General features: G+C 39.6%; 1 protein-coding gene across 1 annotated transcript; it reads left to right on the top strand.

The window, feature by feature from the left end:
* The first annotated feature begins 260 nt into the window (after positions 1–260).
* On the top strand, positions 261–25,870 carry LOC138741861 (syncoilin-like). Its single transcript, XM_069896109.1, has 4 exons — positions 261–291; positions 15,446–16,222; positions 17,215–17,339; positions 25,532–25,870. Exons 1-4 carry the CDS (start codon positions 280–282, stop codon positions 25,605–25,607), a joined length of 990 nt encoding a protein of 329 aa, XP_069752210.1. The 5' UTR covers positions 261–279; the 3' UTR covers positions 25,608–25,870.
* Positions 25,871–27,556: the final 1,686 nt, after the last annotated feature.

Here is a 27,556-nt window from a genome sequence, read left to right as displayed (position 1 = left end):
GTTTGTATCAGGTGTAACCAAGGCAAACTATTCTGCAAAGGGCCCAACTATTTTAAAAACATTAACATCATTATTTATTTCCTTGGCCAAACAGTCGATGTGAAGCTCGAGTGCCCAACTTACTTTTTGATTTATTTTGAGTGCCATGCTCATGTATCAGTTAGCAGCTGCTGTTGTAAACTAATCTACCTCCGAGGCCAATCTATGAACTATTCTTAACAACTGTCAAGACATTATTTTTGCATTTTGTGAAACTTACATGAAGCCCCAACGTGGCTCATGCACAACATGGTAAGATATTCACTTTTCTTGCTGAACACAATGATATAAATTGAGGATAACTTTCAAAATGTTTATTACTCAGTTCTATATTTGTAGTCAACTATTTTTAGTCAACTATTTTAAAAGGATAGCCATGTTGCAGCAACTTAAAATGCTTACATTAAAGCTAGCAGGTTGGAATTTGAAATGAATTCGTATGTTTTATATTCCATGTACTGCATGGAAACCATTAAAGTCTCAAATGGATTCCTCAATCTACAAAAGCCTCCAAATTTGGGGTTTCATGTTCATCTCAATTCAATTTGTTGCTTCATATTTTTATACAGAATATAATGCAAACAAATTGGAGGGCATTTATTGAAGTACTGTGTGAAAAACTGAAAATGATTTCTCTTGAGTATTGATGGTGGAGGTGAAAGACAGTCATGGCTCTTTGCTCCTGCCTTCATAAAAGGTGACGATATTGGCAATGGTTTAAAAATGTGAAATAGAAGTCAGATAAGACCATGACAGAGATAAGGTTCAGGGGTTAGTACTTTTAAATTCGGTAAACCCCCAGACTCAAAGTGTACTGTACACCTTATTACCAAGTGAAACAAGTCAACATCAGGGGAGGTCCCAGAGATCAGGGCTAGGACACTGCATTTCTGAGAAATGGGTGTTAATGGCATATAGCAAACAGTAAGGATTATATGTATATAATACATATATATATGTGTGTGTGTATATATATATATATATATATATATATTCGACAATCAGACTGGTAGGTGAAATTTAATTCTGAAAAATGTGAAGTATTACATTTGACATGAAGAATAAGCAGAGACAAATAAGAGGATACTTATTCTAAAAAGGATTCAAGTGCATAGACCTCTGCATAGTTCGTTGAAAGTGGAGAGCTCGCTATGAAAGGAATCAATAAAATGCACTAGATTCCGGGCATTCTTTATAAAGAGAGGACAGAGAATAAGAGCATGGAAAAAAATTATAAAGCACTGATCCAGCCACAACTAGAGTATGGTGCCCAGCTCTGAGTGCTGCACTTAAGGAAAGAGGTGCAGGAGAAAGGCATGGAAGTAGAATGTTATTCCACTGGTAAGAGACTGACGAAGGGGGAACATCAAGACCTGGCATCCTCCTGCATCAGTTGCAGAAGGTAAGAATTCAGGCAAATAGGAAGGTATGTAGTATGTCAACATTCACACTGAGAGGATTCGCTTTGGCATTGTGTGCACTGCTAGTCTCATCATTGAGGAAAGAATCTTCTCATTTTGGATGGAGTTCAGCAAAAGTTCACCAGCCTGATTCCTGATTCCTGATGTATGAAGAGAGGTTGGGTCAATGACATGTTAAAAGGATTGTCAAGAAGTCCAGGTCATAGTCTATGGAGTTGGCCATTTTAGACCGAGACTGGGAGAAATTTCTTCTCCGAGAAAGTAGCTGAAACCAAATCTTTAAATATATTCAACATGACATAGGATTTGGGTCTTGAGTACGGTTGCACAGGGATTAACGGTAATGGGCGGAGAGTGAGGGGGGGGGAACTAGTGGAGTTGTTCAAGTGAACCAGGCGTCGACTCGAAGGGCCGATATGGCCTGTTTCCGCGCTGTAAACTGTTATATAGTTATATGATGAGAAAGATGGAACATGAGACTGAATTTGTACTGATTAACGGAGCATGTTCAAGCACTAAATGTCCAATTCCTACTCTTAGTTTTGAAGTTTCTCCAAAATTTATCAAAACAATTCCTGAGCTGAGAGAATTCTGTGGGTGGAGTGGGATGGTTCTTGGAACACAGGAGTTTGTGAGAAATACCAATATTTTTCTCAATATTTGTGAGAAAAATTATATGGATTTGTGGGGAATAAAGAAAGTGAAACTGCTTCCATTAGTCAAGGTGGGGAGGGGGGAACAATAGCTAGAATGAAGATGTTAGCTGAAGAACTGAAACTAATGTGGAGAAAATACTGTTGACAGCAAATATTCAGGATTTAGAATGCAAAATCAGGAAGTGTAGAAGAGTCCAATTATATCTAGCATTTACGAGAGCAGAATGTATCTGAAAGGAAAATATTATGGTCAACAGACCTGGAGGTGAGGTAGAGTTGGGAGATCTTCATGTAAACATCAACTTCACTGGGTTAAGACAGGTCAGCTCGGGAGGAGTCACATGATGGAGTAGTGGCCGTTAGGGAAAAACCAGCCCTCTCCAGAAAAAAAGAAAAAAGTCAAGAAAAGACAAAGTTCAACAAATATAAAATATAAGAAATAAAAGATAAAGTTGCAGAGAAGAGAAAGAAGATGGCACCCAAGAAGGAAAAAGTAAAAACAACAGGAAAAAAAAAAGAAAAGTCACCAGAAAAGAAAGAAGAAGGCCTTACCTGCATGAAGAAACAGGGAGCCATGGTGGCAAAGAATGCCCATTCTCTGAGGATAGTGTCGCCCCTGCGGAGTCGCGAACCCCCCCCCCCCCCGACTTGTGGACTGCAAAAATGGCTCTCTGAGCCAAACAAAAGTGCACAATCTAAGGTAAAAGAAAACACCAAAAGGAGGGGGGCTCAGCCGAGGAGTGGGCAACCATGGCATGATCAGCTGAGGGATGCCCGACACCAGGGCTCTCAGCTGGAAGATGAGGAAGGTGGCAAGAGAGGGAGTGAAGTACCAGGTGAGAAAGAAAGTGGACGGGGTGAACGGCAAGAGAAGCAACAGCAGGAGGCCTGGCAGATGAGCAGATCAGAAGCAAGAGGCCCAGCAAGAAGAGGCCCGACAAAGTGATACAAGCAACTCATAAGGAAAATCAGATACAAAGAAGAGAAGAAGAAAACACAAACATAGGTACAGACTCAGAAGAAGAGGAAGAAGAAGACCAAGATCTTCAGAGAAATAGAAGGTAAATCAGATGGACAGAATATAGATAAAGGTTTTTTTTTCAAGAACAAAAGAGAGCATTAAAAGAATGGTTGTCATTAGAATTTAGTGCAATTGAAAGAAAAATGAAAAGAACAGAAGATAAAATGCAAAGATTAGAACTAGTCATGACAGAAATAAGGAAAAGAGTAGAAAATGTGGAAGAACAAGGAACGGCTGTAGAAATGTAAGTAAATTACTTAGGAAGAAAATTGGAAGAAAGTGACAAAAAAATTAAAGAAACACAAGAGTTGTAGCTCAGAAAATTGATATGTTGAAAAATTATAGTAGGTGAAACAACATAAAAATAGTGGGCATGAAGGAAGATGAAGGCACAGATATGAAGGAATTTATAAAAGAATGGATCCCGAAGGTCCTAGAAATGACAGAAATGCAGGAAGAATTGGAAATAGAAAAGGCACACAGAGCACTAGCTCCGAAACCTTCTCTTCTCTTTGGCTTGGCTTCGCGGATGAAGATTAATGGAGGGGTAATGTCCACGTCAGCTGCAGGCTCGTTTGTGGCTGACAAGTCCGATGCGGGACAGGCAGACACGGTTGCAGCGGTTGCAAGGGAAAATTGGTTGGTTGGGGCTGGTGTTGGGATTTTCCTCCTTTGTCTTTTGACAGTGAGGTGGGCTCTGCGGTCTTCTTCAAAGGAGGTTGCTACCGGCCGAACTGTGAGGCGCCAAGATGCATGGTTTGAGGCGATATCAGCCCACTGGCGGTGGTCGATGTGGCAGGCACCAAGAGATTTCTTTAGGCAGTCCTTGTACCTCTTCTTTGGTGCACCTTTGTTTCAGTGGCCAGTGGAGAGCTCGCCATATAACACGATCTTGGGAAGGCAATGGTCCTCCATTCTGGAGACATGACCTACCCAGCACAGTTGGATCTTCAGCAGCGTGGATTCGATGCTGTCGGCCTCTGCCATCTCGAGTACTTCGATGTTGGTGATGAAATCGCTCCAATGAATGTTGAGGATGGAGCGGAGGCAACGCTGGTGGAAGCGTTCTATGAGCCGTAGGTGATGCCGGTAGAGGACCCATGATTCAGAGCCGAACAGGAGTGTGGGTATGACAACCGCTCTGTATACGCTAATCTTTGTGCGGTTTTTCAGTTGGTTGTTTTTCAAGACTCTTTTGTGTAGTCTTCCAAAGGCGCTATTTGCCTTGGTGAGTCTGTTGTCTATCTCATTGTTGATCCTTGCATCCGATGAAATGGTTCAGCCGAGATAGGTAAACTGGTTGACCGTTTTGAGTTTTGTGTGCCCGATGGAGATGTGGGAGTGCTGGTAGTCATGGTGGGGAGCTGGCTGATGGAGGACCTCAGTTTTCTTCAGGCTGACTTCCAGGCCAAACATTTTGGCAGTTTCCGCAAAACAGAACGGCAAGCGCTGAAGAGCTTGCTCTGAATGGGCAACTAAAGCGGCATCGTCTGCAAAGAGTAGTTTCCGGACAAATTGCTCTTGTGTCTTGGTGTGAGCTTGCAGGCGCCTCAGATTGAAGAGACTGCCATCCGTGAGGTACCGAATGTAAACAGCGTCTTCATTGTTGAGGTCTTTCATGGCTTGAAACCACAGACACATCAAAAACCAAGATTCATCTTAGTAACATTTTTGAGATATATGACAAGAGAAAATATACTGGAGCGGGCAAGGAATAAAATTAGAGAAGATAATAAACCATTGGAATATAAGGGTCAAAAAATATTTTTTTTACCCAGACATAAGTTTTGAACTCTTAAAGAAGAGGAAGGAGTTTAATACAGCAAAATCGATCCTATGGAAAAAAGGTTATAAATTCATGTTAAGACATCTAGCTGTGCTTAAAATATTTATCCCCGGGGAGCAAAACAGACTGTTCTCGGATCTGGAGGAAGCACAAGAATTCGCAGAGCATTTGCAAGATAGAAGGAGAGATGTAATAAGAATGAAGAACAGCGATAAAATATATATAAAGATGTAAAAACAATGTATATGTAAAGAGGGAAAAGAGAAGGGAAGGAAGGGAGTAAGGCAGAAAAAAAAGAAGAGAGAGAGCTTTGTTATATGTGTTAAAAAAAGTGTTTCTGGGGAGGACTGGGGGGGAGAGGGAATAACTGTCACTGCAAAATCAATTGATGCTTGCAAGCAAGATAGCAATCCAAATGGAAAGGGGAGTTGTGGTTGACCGGCAAGGGATAAGGGGCAACTCAGAAAGTGGGGGAGCATTTGGGGTTAAGGTAATATTGGATCTGGGAGTTGTTGGAATATTTTCTGTTTTAAATGTGTTGTCATACATTGAGTTTAAAAAGGGAAAACTGAGAGATGAAAATGGGGAAAAGGGGGATGGTGGTGGTGAGGGAGCGGAAATGAGGTGTAAACAAGATATGAGATGGCCATGTTGAACTATATGACTATAAACATTAATGGAATACATAACCAAATTAATGGAATACATAATGGAATATGTATGAATTAATGGAATACATAACCAAATTAAAAGGAAGAGGCTGATAATTTGTATAAAAAGATAATTTGTAATAAAGAGCATTTGTGTAGGAAATGCATCTAACTAAAGTGAAACATAACAAATTAAAAAGAGACTGGGTAGGATACGTAGCGGCAGCATCATATAATTCAAAAGCTAGAAGTGTAGCTATATTAATTAATAAAAATGTACCAATCAAAATAGAGGAGGAAATAATAGATTCAGCATGGAGGTACATAATGATAAAATGTCAGATATATTCAGAAATTTGGAATTTGCTCAATATCTATGCACCTAATGAGGAGGATCAAAAGTTTGTGCAAGATATTTTTTTGAAGATTGTAGATACACAAGGAAATATATTGATAGCAAGGGATTTTAACCTTAATTTGAATCCAATGTTGGATAAAACTGGACAAAAGACTAGTAAAAAGAATAAAGTGGCCAAATTTATGATTAAATCAATGCAGGAAATGAAACTTATGGATATATGGAGGAGGCAGCACCCAAGAGAGAAGGAATACTCATATTATTCAAGTAAGTATAAAACATACTCAAGGATTGATATGTTTTTGTTAGGAAAACTGAATATAAAACTAGATTGCTATCTGATCATTCACCCCTGTTATTAGCAATAGAACTGGAGGACATCCCACGAAGAACATATAGATGGAGGTTAAACTTCATGCTACTTAAAAGGCAAGAATTTAGAGAGTTTATTGAATGCCAAATTAAAACATATTTTGAAATAAATACTGAATCAGTGAAAGACAAATTTATATTATGGGACGCAATGAAAGCCTTCATTAGAGGGCAGATAATAAGTTATGTAACTAAGATGAAAAAGGACTACAATCGGGAAATAGAGCAGTTGGAAAGGGAGAGAGTAAGTACAGAAAATGAACTAGTAAAAAGGGATGATATAACAAAAAACAGAGAACTGGCAGACAAAAAAATAAAATGCGAAACATTACAAACGTACAAGGTGGAGAAGAAGATAATGAAAATAAAGCAAAAGTATTATGAACTGGGAGAAAGAACACAAAATATTAACCTGGCAACTTAAAACAGAACAAGCTAAAAGAGCTGTATTGGCATCAAGGAAAAAGGACAAACAAATTACATATAACCCAATTGAGATTAATGAGAACTTTAAGGAATTTTATGAACAATTATACCAAACTGAGAATGAGAGGAAAGATGATAAAATAGAGGAATTTTAAGCTAAAATTGAACTGCCAAAATTGCAAGAAGAGGAACAAAACAAACTGATGAAACCATTTGAAATAGAGAAAGTACAGGATAAAAAAAAGCTGCCAAACAATAAAACACCAGGAGAGGATGGATTCCCAATAGAATTCCATACAACATTTATAGAGTTATTAATTCCACCTCTCCTGGAAGCAATGAACCAGTTAGAAGAAACACAAAACTTGCCAGATTCATGTAAGACAGCAATAATTACAGTAATACCAAAGATGGGGAAGGATCCATTAACACCAGCATCATATAGACCAATATCTCTACTTAACTCAGATTATAAGATAATAGTGAAATTATTAGCAAACAGTTGGCTGATTGTTTACCAAAAATAGTAAAACAAGATCAAACTGGATTTATTAAAAGACAAACAGCAATAATGTCTGTAAACTTATTAATCTAATTCATGCAGTTCAATGAAATAAGAAGCCAACAGTGGCTGTTGCTTTAGACGCAGAAAAAGCCTTTGACAGAGTAGAATGGAACTATTTATTTAAAGTATTAGAGGTTCAATCTACCAGAAAAATATATAAATTGGATTAAAGCATTATATAATGGACCATTAGCGAAGGTAACAGTAAATGGATATGTATCGAGCCAATTTAAATTAAGTAGGTCAACTAGACAGGGATGTCCATTGTCCCCCTTATTGTTCGCCTAAGTAATAGAACCTTTGGCAGAACAGATAAAAACAGAAAATAAAATAAAAGGGATAAAAATAAAGGAGGAGTATAAAATCAGCTTATTTGCAGATAACCTAACAGAACCAGAACTATCAATAAAACTATCAATAAAAGAATTACATGAGAAATAGAAGGAGTATGGAGAAATATCAGAGTACAAGATCAACGCAAAGAAAAGTGAAGTTATGCCAATGAGAAACGCAGATTATACAGAATTTAAAAAAGAATCACCATTTCAATGGCAAGCACAAGCAATCCGATACCTAGGGATCAGGTTAGATAATAACTTAAGCCACTTGTAGAAACTAAATTATCAGCCACTAATAAAGAAATTGCAGTAAGACTTAGAACATTGGAAACACTAATGTTGATAGGGAGGGTAAATTGCATTAAGATGAATGTCTTCCCAAGGATACAATACTTATTTAATTCATTGCAAATTCCCTTAACAGATAAATTCTTTAATGAACTAAAGAGAATAAGGAAATTCTTGTGGAAAGGGGGAAATCAGAGGGTATATTAGATAAATTAACAGAGAGATATAACCAAGGTGATTTGCAGTTACCAAACTTTAAAAATTATTATAGAGCCACACAATTAAGGTATTTATCAGATTTTTACCAGACAAGGGAAAAACCAGACTGGACTAAGATAGAACTCGATAAAATAGGGGAGAAGGTACCGGAACATATACTTTATAAGTGGGATGAAAAGCTGGTACAATATAAAAGCTCACCAGTATTGCATCCTTTTAATATATGGAAGAAGATCCACTTAGAAAGGAAAAAAAAACAAATTACCAAATACCAAAATTGTTATTGACACAAAACCCACTAATCCCTTTTACAATAGATAACCTTTCCTTTAGAGAATGGGAGAGAAAAGGAATCAAAAGAATCAAAAATTATTTTGGGAAATAATTTATTAACATTTGAACAGTTGAAGTACAAATATGGAATAACTCATGGTACAATGTTTGCATACCATCAACTGAAAGCTTATTTAAAGGATAAATTGGGAAACAGACTGAGATTAAGCAGCTTTGAATATGTTATTACAGAGACAATGATAATTAAAAGATTTATAACGAACATGTACATCAAGCTGGAAGATAAGGAAAATGATGAAATAAGCTATAAACCTAAACAAAAGTGGAAAAGGATTTAAACATAAAGATAAAAAATGAAATATGGGAAAAGTTATATTCTGGAAATATGAAGAATACAATAAACACAAGGTTACACATGATACAGTATAATTGATTGCACAGGTTATATATCATGCCTCAAAAGTTAAAAGAATGGGATCCAACATTATCAGATAGATGTTTTCGCTGTAAGAAGCTAATGGGAACAACAGTACATGCAATTTGGACATGTACAAAAGTGAAAATGTTTTGGGAAGATCTAAATCAGATATTAAATAAAATCACAAAAAATAACACACCAAAAAATCCAGAGATCTTTCTTCTAAGTAACATAGGAATTAGCCCTTAAATTGGATAAAGTGCAAAAAAGATTCATTATGATAGCCTTAGCAGTAGCAAAAAAATTTATAATGTCAACTTGGAAAATGGAAGAGAGTCTGAGAATACAGCAATGGTACATGGAAATGAATTAATGTATTCGGGGGGAGTCACGTGATGGAGTAGTGGCCGGACGGTGAACTCCAGCCCTCTCCAGAAAAGTCGGGAAAAACAAAGGAAAACACAAAGGCACAGAAATAAAAGTTAAAGAAAAGTGAGTATAAAGGTGGAAAGAAGATGGCGACAAAAAAAGAAAAATCGAAAGCAATGGTAAGAAGAGAGGAAGAGAAGACAAAGGAGGAAAAAGGTGAAGGCCTTACCTGTCCGAAGAGGCCCGCTGCGGAGAGAGAAACCCGCTCCCTCAGGTCGGTAAATAATGGACTACAAAAATGGCTCGCTGAGCCGAGTAAAAGTGCGCAACCACGCATGCGCGATTCCTCGCGCATGCGCGATGCGAATGAAAAAAAACACACCGACGGGAGGGGGGACCAGCTGGGGAGTCGATCTCCACAGCCGGCAACGACAGCTGCAGAACACCTGCAGCAAGAAGAGACCACAGAAGACAATAGAAACAAGAAAGAAGAGGAGGAAAGGGCACCAAAGAAACAACAGATGGCCAACCCAGAGGAAGAAGAAGAGGAAGAGGAAGAGTACAGTGAAATAGAAGAAGAAAAGAAAGGCAAGATAAAGAAGGTACTTTCTCTTATTAAAGGATACATGGAGTCATTTAAAGAATGGCAAACACAGGAATTTAAGGATTTAAGAAAAAGAATAAACAACACAGAAGAGAAAATGAATAAAATAGAGATGACCTTAACAGAAATGGGAAAGAAAATGGACAAGATGGAAGAGCGGGCAGTAGCAGCAGAAATGGAGGTAGAAGACTTAAAAAAGAAATTGGAGAAATCTAATAAAAAAACTAAAAAGACACAAGAACTACTAGCTCAAAAAATAGATACAATGGAAAATTATAACAGAAGAAATAACATAAAGATAGTGGGCCTTAAGGAAGATGAAGAAGGCAAGAATATGAGGGAGTTTATAAAAGAGTGGATCCCTAAGACCCTAGGATGTCCAGAACTACAGCAAGAAATGGAAATAGAAAGGGCACATAGAGTATTGGCCTCTAAACCACAACCACAACAAAAACCAAGATCTATTGTAGTAAAATTCCTAAGATATACTACAAGAGAAAAGGTACTGGAGAAGACAATGGAAAAAGTAAGAGAGGGCAACAAACCACTGGAGTATAAAGGGCAAAAAATCTTCATTTATCCAGATATAAGTTTTGAACTCCTAAAGAAGAGTAAAGAGTTCAATACAACAAAGGCGATTTTATGGAAGAAAGGGTATAAATTTATACTAAAGCATCCAGCGGTATTGAAAATATTTATTCCAGGACAACAAAACAGACTATTCTTGGATCCAGAAGAAGCACGAAAATTTGCAGAACAATTACAAAAATAGACTGAGGGAGGAAGACGGGTAATGAGAGTTAAAATGATCACGATTGATATGTATGTGGGTAAAGACAAAAATAGACTGAGGGATGAAGACGGGTAATGAGAGTAAAAATGATCACGATTGATATGTATGCGGGTAAAGAGGTATAAGAGTGAATAGAGACAATGAGCGAACTTAGAGGAAAATATAGATAGTATAGACAAGAATTAATAAGGGAAGGTAATGGAATAGAGAGAATAAGGAGGGAATTAAAAGAGTGACCTTTGTGACATATGAAAAGTGAAATCTTTTCTGGGGGGGGCGGGGTGAGGGGAAAAAGCGGTCACTGCAAAATCAGTTGACGCTTGCGAGTGGATTCGCAAATCCAAATGGAGAGGGGAGATGTGGTTGTCCGACAAGGGATAAAGGACAACTCAGGAGGGGAAGGGGAGATTGGGGATAAATAAGATAGAAATAGGAGAATAAGGAAAATGTTGGATGTTGTAGGAATGTTGTCTTATAAAGAGTTGAAAATAAGAAAACAGAAATGGAAAAGGAGGAAAGGTAATGATGGAAAAACGGAAAGAGAAGATAAACAAAATGTAAAAGGGTTACGCTGAACTATATGACTTTAAATATTAATGGAATACATAACCAAATTAAAAGGAAGAAACTACTAAATTTAAATGAATAAATGTATTCCATTAGAAAAAATAACATATAGGTTAAGAAATAATATTGAAATATTCGAACAAGTATAGGAGCCTTACATTAAATACAATAGCAAAAACCTACCGGGGACAAACATTACCTAAGTTGATGGAAGGAGAAGGAAAGAAAAGAATGGACTCAGTAGAATTTCTGGTGTATTTTTGTTGAATGACAACATTGTCTGACTGGCTTAATGCAACCTAGATTGTATACCTAAAATGGATGAGAGGGGGGGGTGGGGGGGTGGCTTGGGAGGAGGGGGGGGGAGAAAAAGTCACTGTATATGTGTGAAAAAGAAATAGTGTATATCATGGCTAATGTGATTTATGGTGTGAAAAATAAAAAATTAAAAAAAAATGAATTAATGTATTCCATTGGAAAAAATAACATATAATTTAAAAAATAAAGTCACATTATTTGAACAAATTTGGGAACCACACATGTAACATAACAGAGAGGGCTTGCCTCAGACTTTCACCCCCTAAAATGATAAGAAGACAAAACAACTTGATTCAGTGTGTAAAAGTAGATGACACATTTTTCTTGTTCATTTTTTATTGTGCGAAAACATTGTTTCATGGTTTTATTGTATTATATATGTTGAATATTTATTGGTTTTGAAGGGGGGTGGGAAGGGGGAGGGAGGGTAGGGGGGAAAAAAAGGGAGAAAATGCCACTGTGTATATTTAATGAGAAACGTTTGTATATATTTTGGTTGATATGGTTCACAGTGTGAAAAATAAAAAAATATTTTAAAAAAGTTCACTGGGTTGTAGATTTTTTTTTGTACCAAAATATATTTTTCCCTGGGAGCAGGGGAATGTTGTTTGATGAGAATGAAGTCAAGAGTTATGTTTATACTCCAGGTTGATGATGAAGTAGGGAATTTTGGCGAAAGTATAAAAAGCAATGAGAAAAGCAAGGATATTTATTTCTGCCTGCAGAACCGAGGATAGAAACAGGATACAGAGCTGGGAGGACCTTCACTAAAAAGGATTTCACAGGCTGAGGAATGAGGCTGCTGAAGGGAAGGAAGCAATGTGCTAGCACAGCCATATCCCAACTGCAGAAGGGGGGACATTGTGGTGGATCATCTTCTGAGACATTGTGGGTGGAAGTCAGAAACAAGAAGGGAGCAATCACTCTTTTGGGAGTAGGCTATAGGCCCCCAAATGGCCAGTGAGTCATTGAGGAGCAGATAAATAGGCAGATTTTGGAAAAGTGCAAAAATAACAGGATCTTGTTCAGGGAGATTTCAACTTCCCCATTATTGACTGGCACAAAAGGTTCAAATAGGGCAGAATTTTTCAGGTGTGTCTAAGAAGGGCTCCTTGACACAATATATGGACAAGCCAACTAGTGGAGAGGCCATACTGAATCCAGTACTGGGTAATGAACCTGATCAGTTTATTGACTTCTTGGTGGGTGGGCATTTTGGAGACTGTTAACTCAGTTCCCTAACCTTTAGCTTAGACCAGGGGGTGGCTAACCTTTAAATTTTACATTTTTAATTTAGACATACAGCACAGTAACAGCCTATGTGTCTGTGGCACCCAATTAACCTACATTCCTGGTATGTACACGTGGCCTGAAATGGCCTGTTACCATGCTGTATGCCTAAATTAAAGATTAAAAATTAAAAGTTTGGCTACCCCTGCTCTAGACAGTGATAGGAGCAGACAAAATGGGAAAGTGCTTAATTGGGGAAGGGCTAATTACAATGGGATAAGGAAGGAATTAGGGAGAGTAAATTGTGAACAGATGTTCTCATGGAAATGCACAGCAGAAACATGGAAGATGTTTAGGGACCACATGCGCAGGGTTCTGGAGGTTTGTCCCACTGAGATAGCGTAGGGTAAAGGAACCACAGTTGACAAGATGGGTGGGACAGCTAGTGAAGAGGAAGAAGGAAGCACATATAAGGTTTAGGAAGCAAAAGTTAGGAAGGGATCGTGAGGATTGTATGGTACCAGGAAGGAACGGAGAGCAAGAAAGCAGCACGAGAAAGCTTTGGCAAGTAGGATTAAGGAAAACTTTACATGTGCTTGGACGCAGAGGAGGACCTAAATATATACTTTGCTTCAGTGTTCACGAGGGAGAGTGCCCTTGGTAAATGTGAGGTCACTGTAGAACAGGCTCATGTTGAGGTTAAGAGGAAGTACTGGATCTTCTTAAAAATATTTGGATAGATAAATCCCAGGACTGGACACAAGATAGCCCACGTTATTACAGGATATGAGAGAAGAGATGGTGATGATCTATATATTTGCCATTCTCCAATATGGTGGTACCTTTCCTGTGGTGAGTTTGAAGCCTTTGAAGAAGGGCACAGACCCAATTGTCGGTTATCTTTCTTTATCTTCGATGGACACTGTGCGACCTGCTGAGTTCCTCCAATACTTCTGTGTTTTTTACTACAATCACAGCATCTACCCTCACCTTTCCGGAGCAAAGGCAGGTGGAATTGAATCCCAATAAGCGTGGGGTGATGCACTTTGTGAGGACTGATAAGGGAAGAATGTTCAGAGTCATGGAATTTTACAGCACAGAAACAGGTTCTTCAACCCAACCTGTCCACCCAACCAATCATTGCCTGCATACCACACAATAAATAAAATGTCCTCAGCAGTATTGCAGAACCGAACAAATCCAAAGGCCCTGAAGACAGCATCAGTAGATAAGGTAGTCATGAGGCAAACAGGATACTTTCTTTCATTAGCTGGTATATTATTAATACAGATTAATAATTAATACACAATTGATGGACAATAGTTTATACTGTACTGGTATTGTGCTTTTAATATTGCAAAGTATGCATGTGTTTCACCAAAAAGATAAATAAGCCAGAAGTGACACTGAGTTGACAGAGGAGATACAAGGTTGAGTTTTAGCATCACACAACACCAAAACAGGCCCTTTGGCCCAATTCATCCATACTCACCACAATCCTTATCTAAATTGGACCCATTTGCCTGCATTAGCCTACATCCCTATAATAATTTCCTACCCATAGACTTGTCCAAATAACAATTAAGTGTTCAACTGTATCACTCCACCACTTCCTCAAGCTGCTTATTCTTTTTACCCACAATCTTCTGTGAAAAACAAACTCCTAGATCCCCTTTAAATTATGACCCTCTAACCTTAACCCTGTGCCTTATTGTGTTAGACTCCCCTTCCCTAAAAAAACTATTACTATTTACCTTATCTATGCCTTTCATTATTTTATAAACTCCTATCATGTCAGCCCATGTTTTTAGAACTTAAGCTCTCAGTCCAGGCAACATACCTGAACTTGTTTAGTCATATCCTTCCTATAAGTATGGCAACCAGAACTGTGCACAATTCTCCAGGTGTAGGCTAAGCAATGTTTTGTACAACTGCATCATGATGCCCCCTACTGGACATAACCAGCAGGCTGGACTATTGTGAACCAGTTGAAGTGGTGTATTTGGTCTTTCTAAAGGTTTTCGATGAGGTTCTGCACAAGAACTTGGTGTGCCAGAAGATTGGCAGTTATTAGTGGCATTCCACGGGGTTCAATGCTGGGACTCCAGCTATTTACACTATCTATTAATGATCTAGACCAGCTATTCTCTACAGGAGCATTGTGTAGAGGGCTCTGAGAGGCTGCAAGGTGATTTGGAGGGGTGAGGAGTGAGCATATGCAGTATAATGTAGATAAATATGAAATGATCTACTTTACAAGCAATTACAAGCAGACTGCTATCTGAATGGCGACAAATTACAAAAAGGGGAAGTGCAATGAGACCTGGGTATTGTGGTGCATCATTCATTGAAGGTTAGAATGCAAGTACAGCAGATGATGAAGGAATCAAATAGCTTGTTGGCCTTTACAGTGAGAATTGCTAAATGCAGAAGCAGGGTAGTTTTACTACAGTTGTATAGGGCCTTGGTGAGGTCATATTGTATTGTGGCCAATTTTGGTTTCATGATCTGAGGAAGGATGTTCTTGATATTTAGGGAGTGCAGTGAAGGTTCGCCAGACTGTTTCCTGGTACGGCAGGACTGACTAATGATGAAAAATTAGATAAATGTAAGATACTGTACCTGTGTACATGAACAATCTGACAATGTTTTGGATGGAATCTATTAACTTTGCGATTTACATCCTTACTAATTATTCTTTTGATGACCACAGGGTACAGTGGATGAGCTGTGTGTTGAGTCACCCATAGACATTATTGGAACTGTTGATTCACTGCAAGCATTAGGGAAACACTTTCAAAGTTGTATCAAATGTTTGGAAGAACTCTTAGAAGAAAGGGAGAATCTTATCCGAGAAATAATCTTCACGAAGGAGCCAATGCATCAAGAAATTTGTGATCTACGAGCAAAACTTCTGATGCTTTATCACAGTAAGTCAGAGACAGACATTGAATGTGACAATTACAAGGAAGAAATAACATGTATCAAAAGAAAACTGTTTGAAGTCACAAAAGCCCATATGACATACAAATATGAAATGTACATCAATAGTCAAGGTCTTCCCCAAATGGTATCACTACATGAAACTTTAAAGTCCAAAGCACAGGTTCTCTCTGACGAACTAGCTGGACTTAAAAAGCACTACCATGAAGAAATAAGACAAGTAATCCATCAACTGGAGAATATTGGAAGCACTAATAATATATTGCCTATATCAAGGAGCCAAGAAACAAATAAATTCCAAAACCTCTTGGCTGAACAGAGACAATGGTTGGAGAAATATCATGAACCCAAAATGAAAAACTTGATGAGCTGGAATAAAAGCAGGGCTGAAACTCTACGGCAGTTACGGCAGGAGGTGAAGTGCTTCAGGGGACAGCTACAGTCTCTACAGGAGCAGGTGACAATGCTGATCAACCGGAAGCAGTTCCTAGAACAACAGCTACAATTTACAGAGAGGCAATGGGGCCAGGACATCATGCATCTTCAGGTAAAGAGGCAGGTTATTAATCAAGTCAGCCATTCAGAGAAATATTGCACAGACATTCTGATTTCAATTTAAGTTAAACTTTCTTAGGGGAAAAAAGACCCAACCTCTCCTTAGCCTCCCCCCCCCCCCCACCCCCCCAGTCCTCATAACATTCTTGTGACTATTTTCTGCACCTTTTCTAGCTTAATAACACCATTCCAATAGCTGTGTGACTCGAACTCCACACAATCCTCCAAATCTGGCCCCATAATGTCTTGTTGTCTCTTGATGTCCCAACTCCTGTATTCAGTGTCTTAACTGATTAACACAATCATGTCAAGCACCCTCTTCACTTTCAGGGTAATGAGTATCTATAGTCTAAGGTCTCTCTGTTTTACAACATTCTTCAGGTCCCTGCTAATTACAGTGCAAGTCCTGCTCTGGTTTGATTGACCAAAATGCAACACCTAACACTCTTCTGAATTAAATTCCATCTGCTATTCTTTGGTCACCATTTCCCCAGTTAATCGAGATCTTGCAGCGACCCTAGATATCCTTCCTCACTGGACCATTGTACCAACAATTTTTGTGCCATCTGCAAATTTATTCACCAATGCCAGGTACATTCTTATCCAAGTTGTTAACAGATAATGAAAAATGGACTCAGGACTGAACCCACAGCACACCACTGGCCACAGCCCTCCAATCCATAAAAACCTCCACAACCATCCTCTGACCCCTTCAACCAAACTAATTTTGAATCCAATTAACTAGCTCAACTAGATCCCATTTTATAGAAACCTCTGGGGAAAAAAAAAGCAGAGCAATTCAGGTCCTTATCAAAGATCTTGATGAAATATGTCCTAATAAAATCTACCATACTGCCATTCCCTCTTCAAAACAGAGATCCAAAGATAATGCATGCTTCCTGTGAGCATCAAATTGTGTACTATTGTAAAAACAAGCTCCATAACTAAAAAATATTTTTCAGTGAACATTTATGAATTGATCAGACACAGAAAACAGAGCTAGAAGCAAAGGTCGATACGCTGAAAGCGAAGCTCGTCGAACAGAAGGAAAAGAATGACAGCATCAGGTACATCAAAGAGAGCCTGTCAGAAGAATTAGATGCTTACAGGTCAGCACCAAATGTCTACACAAAATGGCTTGCAAGTTGGATCAATGTGTAAAACAATGCCTGGTAAAAGTTTTGGAAACCTGTTGACATCAGGATTAAGTGATTTTACGTTGGTCTTACAATACATCAGGAATAAAATGTATGCAACACCTCTCCTTTAGCAGGAAAATTAATACTACAATGGCTGAAATTCTGCATTATTGCAAAGCTTATAAACAATTCCCTTGAATGTCAGGTGTAAGCAATAAGCAACACACTGATGAATGTAGTCAAAGGGCAAAAAGAATACATGTAATAATAATAATCCACACCACCAGGAAATCCACTTTATTTGATGCTAAGTGTTTGGTGATCCATCATTGGTTTAAACAAGCTTCTCATTACATTTTCTTCAAACAGAAAAGGTTTTCCCACTCGAGCACAAGGGTTAAGGGTGAAAGGGGAAAAGTTTAAAGGGAACTTTCGGGAGAACTTCATGTGGAGAGTGGTGGGAATGTGGAACATGCTGTATTGACAAATGCAGGCTCAATTTTAACATATAAGAAAAACTTGGGACAGGAACATGGATGTGAGTGGTGTGGAGGGATATGGTCTGCGGACAGGTCAGTGGGACAAGGCAGAAAACAAGGGGTGAAAGGGCCTGTTTCAGTGCTGTATGGTTTCTGTGGTTTATTTAAAATGAGAAGCAGTTAGGACACCGCCCAAAAAAGAACTTTGCTGCAGGTTAAACGCAGGCCAACAGGTTCTGGAAGGAAGCTGCATTTGACTGGCCCATCATAGTGCCATCCAGTTTTGGCCTGAGGGACAAAATCTGAGGTCACTACTGCTGTTGTCATACTTGCTGGGAAGTGATATTCGGATATCAAAGGCAAATGGAATCTCAGCTGTGTCGTTATGCAGATAGCCTACCAATGCTACTTATCACATTGAGAGTGAGTAGAAATTGATCATTTGAAAAGGCACCGATTGTAGCTTGTTCCCTGGATGTGGATGTCGCTATCATTTCAAATCCAATTTATCCATTCTCCTTATAACTCCATCCCCCCATTTCAGGCCACATTCTGGAGAATCTGTCTATTGCTACCATGTCCTTTATGTGATGTGCAATTCTCCACACGATCCAACTATTGCTTTATACAGCTGCAATATGCCGACTCAACTCTTATATTCAAATGCCTCCTTCATGACCCTATCCATCTTTAGTTGGGCAATTAACTACCATACCAAGCCCGCTCTGTGCATCAATGCTGTTAAGTCCCTGCCATTTACTCCATATGCCCGACATCGCAAAGTTGAAGTCTATGGGGGGGCGGGGGGATTTCAAGATGTCGGTATAAGGAGATCTGAGAGCTTCCCCCAAAGAAAAGATAATAAAGAACAGTTAGAAGAAGATCCCTGGGGGAAAAAAAAGAACCCAAAAAGATAGATAACCAAGAAATACAAAAATAAGAAAGTTCAAGGAGAAATAGGGAAAGAGAACAAAGACAGCAAATCAGGATAGACTGGAAGGAGGAAAAGTCGGCGATGGCAGCAGTGGTGAGTGTGGAGTCCCGGACAACCCCACGGGAGGAAGACTCATCCAGAAGGGTGAGGGAAGATGGCCCTGAAGAGGTTGAATCACAAGGGGGCCAGGGGAAGACTGCGACCTAGGAGGTAGGAGCGCCAGCAAGTGTATGGAGTCGTGGCGGAGACCCATGGATGGCGGGAATGACCGGGACCTGTGGAGGTGGTGGCAGTGGCTGAAGGGAAGCCACAGACCACCAAAGGGAATAGGCACTTACTAGATAAGGAGGATCCACGTGAGGAGGAGACCACAGCTAAAATTGCATCGGATGGATGAGGTGTCAAACCGGGGAGCAGCGTGACCGGGAGGCGTCGGGACCCAGTGGAGAGGAGAGGTCATGGAGTGCAGGCAGCACCAGCTCAACAACTTCTATGATGAGGAGGAAGAAACAGAAGAGAAGGAGCGAGAAGACTGTGAGAAAAGAAAGGCGGGGGATAAGGAGGGAGAAGAAATTGTGTCCACAACCAGGGAAATGATGGCAGCCATTCAACAAATACAAAAATCATTTAAACTTTCGTGGTGGGCCAGAATGTAATTAAGGAAAGGCTGGATAATTTAACCAAAAGAGTGATGGTGACAGAGAAATGACAGAGTGGAGACTAGAAGGGAGGGAGAGTGAGATAGTTATGTAGGTGTAAGAAGGAAAAAAATGTAAAAAATGGACTCCTTAGAAAATTATAGCAGGAGAAACAATATAAAGATAGTGGAGGGTGCAGAGGGGAAAGTCCCAGTGGGATTCTTTAAAAAAAATGGATCCGAGAAATGTTGGGAGGGGACCAAATTGGGGATAATCTAGAAATAGAAAGAGCCTCCCATGTGCGCCCGCCCCTCCACCCCCCCAGTCCAAGATCAAAGACCCACTCTGTCCTGGTCAAGCTCTTTCACTACCAGGACAGGGAGCAAATTTTACAGGTGGCTGTAAGGGGAGTGGGCAGCAGAATATGAGGGAAAAATGTCCTTTTTTTCTGGATATTAGTGTGGGTTTATAAAGGCAAAGAAAGGAAATTGACTTAGTTAAAAAAAATAAGGCAAAAGGGAATAGAGTTCACCCTCCACCCTGCATCTTTAAAAATAATAAGCCCAGGGTGGGGAAGGATTCTTTACAAGCGCCAGAGAGGCAATTAGTTATGTTAAAAATTTGCAATCCTCTCAAGATTAAATTTAAATATAAATGGGGAAGAAATTAATGGAATAATAGTTTGTATATATTGTAAATGAGTAAGAGTATTGAGGGGAATGTTTTGTTGTATTGTTAAAAACATGAATGTTAAATGAAATAATTAATATGGGGAGATCTGAGAAGGAGGAAGAAACAGTAAGAGGTAGATGGCTGCAATAGGCACACTCCCTGATAATGGAGGAGTTGGCGCCAGTTTTGTGAGATGGGTGCTGGGAAGGGAAGGAGAAGGCTTGGAGGAAGAAGAGAAAGGGGGAATTTCTCTTTTTTTCCTTTGTCTGATTTGTTGGTTTTAGATCTTTTAGTTTGTTTAGGTTTCATTTGGAGAGCGGCCATCTGCGTCAGAGACCATGGATGATAGGATGGACGGAAAACAAGTATAATGGGAGAAAAAGGGGAGGAAAATAATGGAGAGGCACTGGGACAATGGATAAGACAATTACATTTGAAAGTTTCAATGTAAATGGAATAAATGGAAAGATAAAAAGGATCCACCATAAAAACTTTGCAGGTGGATCTAGCATTTCTAAAGGAGACTGACATCTCAAATCATGAACACAAAATATTAAAAAGGGTGGACCAGATGATGATGTCCTCCTTCAATTCCAGAGACAGGGAGTGGTTATCCATCTCCATCGCATTTGCTGTGTGGACAAGGTCTTGCATGTGAGATCTGTGATGTCCTTCAGAAAAAACATGGCTCCCCCTCCATTACCATCAACTCATCTCTCACTGGCATATCCTCCATTACCTGCACACCTGCCCTGATCCCCTCCAGCCTCAGATGTAACAAACACAGGATTCCCTTGTCCTTGCCCACCACACCGCCAGGCTCCGCATGCAACACATCCACAATTTCCAGCACCAGGCACATCTTCCCCTCTCCTTCTTCTGCAGGGATCACTCCCTCCTTCATCTGTTCCTCCCCACAAATCATCCATTTGGCATCTACCCTTGGGACCACAGGAAATGCTACACATGTCCAACATCTCCTCCCTCACTACCTTGAAAGTGAAGCAACACTTCACATGAATCTGCATGGGTTATCTACTGCATCCAGTGCTCCTGTTGTGGACTCTACATCAGAAAGATTGGACGTAGACTGGAAGTTTGCTTTGTTGAACACCCTCTCACTGTCTCCTCTAATAGCAGGGATTTCCCAGTGGCCATGTCAATTCCCTACCCTATTCACGTGACATGCCTGTCCACTCTCATTCTCTGCCCAACAAAGACCACCAGCAAATTGGAGGAACACCACCTTAAACTCCATCGAGGCACCCTCCAACAGGATGGCATCAACATAGACGTCGTTTCCATTACCCACCCCCTCCCTTCGCTCTCAATCCTCCTTCCATCCAGCTTCCCACCACTTGTCTCTCTCTCTCATCTTTCCACCAGCTCTGCATTCAGAGCCACCACCCTCCCTTGATCTGTTCTCAGCTTTTCTCTCCTGCCCTACCCTTGGCTGTGGGACTGTGCTCCTCTCCTTCCCCATACCTTTTTATTCAGGCACTTGCCTGCATTTTGCTCATAGCTGGACGATGGGCTCAAGCCAGAAATGCTGGTTATACATCTTTGCCTCCTATAGAAGCAGTGGGACCTGCTGAGTTTTGCCAGCACTCTTGAATATTTGGTAATATTTCAATGCCTTTGTTAGTACACCCTAAAGATTTAAACAAAACCTCCAAGTGGATTCCAACCATCCAGAATTGTTAATTGGGAACAGTGCATTTATCTTTCGAGAAAAGAACAAGCTCATTTAGAAGTTTCAGAAGTGATCTTGTTGAAAAGCTCAGAAATGTTGCAAGATTCAGTAAAAGTATATCCAGGGTGTTGAGAAACAGGAGTTATACTCTCTCCACCCTTCAGAACAAGAATGAGAAGAAATTTCATCAGTTTGTGGGCAACCTATCTTAGGAATTCTTTATTCATCAGGATCATGGCAAGTTTCTAGAAATTCAATATATGTTTAGAAATTAAGGGAATCTATGGATATGAACTAGTGCAGTAAAGATCATAGATCCAACATAAATTTTGCAATTTTGACTGATTGGTGCTAAACCATTTAAATTATATCTTGGTTCATGTTTCATACATCAAAATAGTGCAGTGACCTAAACAAAGGGATGGTGACTCGTCATACAAACATCTATACTCATCTCTATCCTAAAATACAAAAGTCAATTATTAGAGGACACATGTTTAAGGTGAGAGGGGAGAAGTTTAAAAGATTTGTGAGGCAAGATTTTAAAAAAAATCACAAGAGCAGTGGGTGCCTGTAACCTGTTAACAGGGATAGGGAAATTGCTAGCAGAAGCAGATACAATAGTGATGTTTAAGGGGAATTTATAAAGTCATACGAAAATGAAGGGAATGCATGGATTAGTTTAAGTTGGCATTATGATCAGCACAGACATTGTGGGCCATAGGACTTGTTCTATACCATACTGTTTTTGTTTATGTCATACAAAATAAGCTGTTCAGCATAATCCAAAAGCAAGGATGTAAAGTCAATATTCCAAAGTTAACTGGATACATATTTCCTATTACATCCACAAGATGCTTTGACTGAATCAATTTTAAGGATTAAACCACACGTCTGAATTAACACTTTTGCAATTCTGCTTTATTCTATGAAGCCATATGATCCTGGAAATGTAATTCTGTTCATGGAATATTACAGCACAGGTCCTTTGGCCCTCAATGCTGTGCCAACCTATATATTCCAACCAAAAAAAAAACATCTAAACCCTCCCTACCCCATAACCCTCTATTTTTCTTCCATCCACGTGCTTGTCTAAGAATCTCTTAAATTACCCTAATGTTTCAGCCTCCACCACCATCTCTGGCAAGGCAATCCAGGCACCCAAACCCTAAACCTAACCGTGATGTCTACCCTAAACTTCCCTCCCTTCACTTTGTCGAGATGTCCCCTGGTGTTTGCTTTTCCTGCCATGGGGAAAAAGGTGATGGCTTTCCACCTTTATCTATGCCTTTCAGAATCTTCTTCTCATCTTTCTTCACACCAAAGTCCCAGCTCAGCTAATCTTGCTTCATAAGACCATTTGCCAATCCAGGCAACTTCCTGGTAAATCTCAGCACTCTCTCCATAGCTTCTTCATCCTTCCTATAATGAGGTGACCAGAACCAAACGCAATACTCTGATCTTACCAGAGACTTGTTGAGTTGCAACATGACCCTCTTGATTCTTGAACTCAATACCCCTATTAATGAAGTCCAGCATCCCATAGGTCTTCTTAACTATCCTATCCCATCAACTTGTGCCGCAATCTTGAAAGATGTATGGATTTCAACTCCAAATTCCCTGTTCCTCCACACTGTTAAGTATCCCTCCACTAACCCTGCACTCAGCTTCTGGTTTGACTTTCCAAAATGCATCACCTCTCACTTATCCAGATTGAATTCCAACTGGCATTTTTCCACCCAACTCTGCACCATGTCTCTATCCTTTTGTGCCGATAACCTTCAGCACGATCCACTTCTCCAACCTTCATATCATTCACAAACTTACTGACCCATCCTTCTGCTTCTTCTTCTAGGTCATAAATAAAAATCACAGAGTAGGGTATCCTTGAGTAGACTGTACTTCTCCTAATGCTCACAGATCCTTTCTTAAGAATCCTCTCCAATAGTTTGCACACTACTGACCTCCAGCCAGAGGACTCAAAAGAGCCACTGCCCCAGCTATCTCTTCCCTTCCTTCCCACAGCAACCTGGGGCATATCGCATCCACCCCCGGGGACTTATCATCCTTAATGTTTTTAGTAAGATCCAACACTCCCTCTTCCTTAATCCAGCACATAAGCTTGTTCTCTGGTATCAAGGTCATTTTTTTTCAGCCTGTTCAAACCAGACTAGTGGTTGTGATGTCCAAAAGTTCAGCAGCTTCAGCAAGACTGTGTTCTGTGTGCTTGTGTCATTCATCATGGGATCCAAAATACCATTTTGGACCATTGGGGGGGAGGGGGTCACCACTATGATCAATGTGCTGTCGTGTGAACGAAAGAAAAACCATACGGAAGCTCTGAGTGAGTTGAATCAATCAACTAACTTTATTGGAACCCTCCGGGAGCTTATCAGCACAACCCCCATGATCCTTTGTGGGCCCACCACCCCCCCCCCCCCACCTGGGATCATTGGGACATGAGCCCTGTGCGAGCCCACACCTCCATGTAAAGTATCAATAAGTGTTTTTTTTTAAATCAGTGTTCAGAATTGGAGTTACTGAGATATTGAAGCTGCCACCTGATTTCCCCCCCCCCCCCCCACCCCAGATGTGTCTACAGCATATTACCTGAAAAGGGCTGCCAGTTAAGTTATTTAAATAAAAATTAGACATACATCACAGATGGGATTTTCTTTCCCAAATAAAGCTAGTAAACCATCTCTACATTATTAATTTTCTTGAATTTAACACCCAGATTCTGCAGAAGAGTTCAAACTCATGTCATTTGATCAATGGTCTAATCTTCTGGATCTTTGCCCAGTAAACCATTAGGCAACACACAAAACTAACATTAGTCTGTTTTATTGCATCCGGATACTGCAGGCAACATATATAACAGAATTGCAACATTGGATCCATCTGGTTCATTGGTTCCTCGTTAAGCTGTGAGGCTTCTGAACTCTGGGGACCCAGGGCTAGCAGATGTAACATGATATTTAATAAGTGAATTTCTGAGGTAATTTATCTATGTCTGGAGAAACGCTATTACATTTTCACTGTACACTGCAAGGTTTATGGTTTGAATGACAAATAAATGTGACTTGGTGTTAAAAGATCAAATCCTGCCCTGATTCTATTTACCCTTGCACTTCTCTCAGTTAAACTACATCTGCCACTCCTTAATCCAGTTCCCCATCCAATCTAGATCCCACTGTAAATCCAGGTAATCTTCTTCACTGTTCTCTGAAGCCGTTTCATGCATCAACAAACTTGTTCTCCTTGATACAAACATCCTTGTCCAAATTGTTTATGTATATTACAAAAAGCAAGGGTCGACTACCGAATCCTGAGACACTGAACAGGTCACTTCCCTCCAGAATGAAAAAAATGCCCTTGACCACCAGTCTGACTCTTATCACTTTGTCAACTTTGTAATTCAGTTGCCTAGTTAGTTGCCTATCCGGTGTGTCCTAACCTTCCAGACCAACTACCACATGGGATTTTATCAAAGTTTACTAAAATCCATATAAATAACATCAACTGCCTTGCCCTTGTCTACCCTCTTTCCCACTGTAAAATTTTTTAGCAAGCTCATGAGGAACAATTTCTCATGCACAAATCCATGCAGGCTTTCCTTAATTTTCCTCTGGCCATCCAAATGTTAATAGATTCCATCTCTCAGAATCTCCAGCAGTTTATTTACCACTGACGCCAATGAGAAAATAAACATTATGATCAGTTGACGATATTTTTTTTCTTTGCAGGGAACGTTTGATAACATGTGGAAATCTTATTCAATCTACTATGTCTGGAGATCCAAAGACTCTAAATCCAAACTGAATCAGATTTGTTCAAGACAATTCTGCAGTTTGCACATTTCCCCTTTCCCATCAAAGCATGAAGGGAATTTTTTAAGATTCCAAAGGGTATGTCATCCTTTAGTGAAACAAGAAAGTCTGCCAATGCTGTGATTATAGTAAATACACAAAAGTTCTGGAGAAACTCAGCAGGTCCAACAGCATCCATAGGAAGCAAATACAGGGGCCTCCACTACCGCCCCCCCCCCTCCTATTTGCCCCTGTACTGCAGTTTTCAATTTGTAATCAAACAAATCATCTATAATTAAAGTGCACATTTCAGAGTTTATTCAAGGTTATTTGTATACATTTTGCTTTGACTGTGTAGAAATTACAGCACTTTTTATAGTCCCCTCATTTCAGGGCACCATAATGTTTGGGTCATTGGCTTCAGAGGTTTTTGTGAGTTCTCAGATATGTTTAATGGAGATCTTTTTTTGGAATACCAATCCCTTTGCGATTACTGAACTTACCAGTACACTCTCTTCTTCATGATGTTCCAAACTGTTGATTTTGGTAATCCAAAGGTTTGGGTGATGTCTCTTACTGTTTTATTCTAATTTTTCAGCCTCAAAATGGGGTTTTTGACCTTCATTGGCACAATTCTGGTTCTCATGTTGTAAAAATGGAAACTACAGACTCCAAAGGTGATCAAAAGCTCAGAAGAAAGACCAACTCTCTTAAGCCTGCGCCAATGAAGCAATTAAACATGTAGTAGCATTCATAAACACCTGTGAAGCCGAGTGTTCCAAATGAGGGGACTAGATATAAAAAAGTATTGTAATTTCTACATGGTTAAAGCAAAATTTATACAAATAACCCTGAAATAAATCTGGAACGTGCACTTTAATTACATGTGAATTATTTGATTACAAGTTGGAGCACAGGAGCAAATAAAGCAAAAAGGTCTGTCGCAAAACACAATGGAGGACACTGTATATACAACCCGTAGTTTGGGCCTGAGCCCTTCTTCAAGGATTCTGCAGTATTTTTGTATATTTAATGCCATTCTTCAATTTTGTTTAATTTGGAGAGTAGCTTATATTGTCCGTTGTTTGAAAAAGGCTCCAAAAATAACCCAGAAAATTATAGGCCAGTGAGCTTGACGTTAGTAGTAGGTAAGTTATTGAAAGGTGTCCTAATAGATTGGATGTACAAGGTACTAATTTCAAGTCAGCAACAGGTCAACATGGGCTTTGTCCTTCGAAGATGTTTAACAAATTTTTGAGTTTTTTGAGGAAGTTACCAGGAAAGTTGACAAAGGAAAGGCTGTAGATGTTGTCTAGGTGGACTTCATATGATAAATTGGATCAGAAAGTTTGCAGACGATACTAAGATTGGAGGTGTTGTGGACAGTGAGGAAGGCTTTCAAAGCTTGCAAAGTGATCTGGACCAGCTGGAAAAATGGGCTGAAAATTTGCAGGTGGAATTTAATATAGACGAGTGTGAAGTGTTGCATTTTGAAAGGACAAACCAAGGTAGGACACACACAGCAAATGGTAAGGCACTGAGGATTGCAGAGGGATCTAGGGAATACAGATACACTGAAAGTGGTGTCACAGGTAGGTAGGGTTGCAAAGAGAACTTTTGGCACACTGCTTTCCGTTAAAGTATTGAGTACAGAAGTTGAGATGTTATGGTAAAGATGAACAAGGCATTGGTGAGGCCAAATTTGGAGTATTGTATGCAGTTTTGGTTAGTTAAGAGTGCAGAGAAAATTTACTAGGATGCTGCTGTGTCTTGAGGAACTGAGTTAGAAGGAAAGGTTAAATAGGTTAAAAGTTTATTCCCTGGATCATAAAAAAATAAAAGGAAATTTGATAGACGTATACAAAATTATGATAGGTATAGATAGAGTAAATGCAAGTAGGCTTTTTCCATTAAGGTTAGGTGAGATTAAAAACCAGAGGATGTGGTTTAATTGTGAAATGG

This window comes from Narcine bancroftii, chromosome 8 (assembly GCF_036971445.1).
Source record: "Narcine bancroftii isolate sNarBan1 chromosome 8, sNarBan1.hap1, whole genome shotgun sequence".
NCBI classification, from domain to species: Eukaryota; Metazoa; Chordata; class Chondrichthyes; order Torpediniformes; family Narcinidae; genus Narcine; species Narcine bancroftii.
The sequence above is the reverse complement of the archived record's forward strand: the minus strand, read 5'-3'. Positions and strand labels throughout refer to the sequence as shown.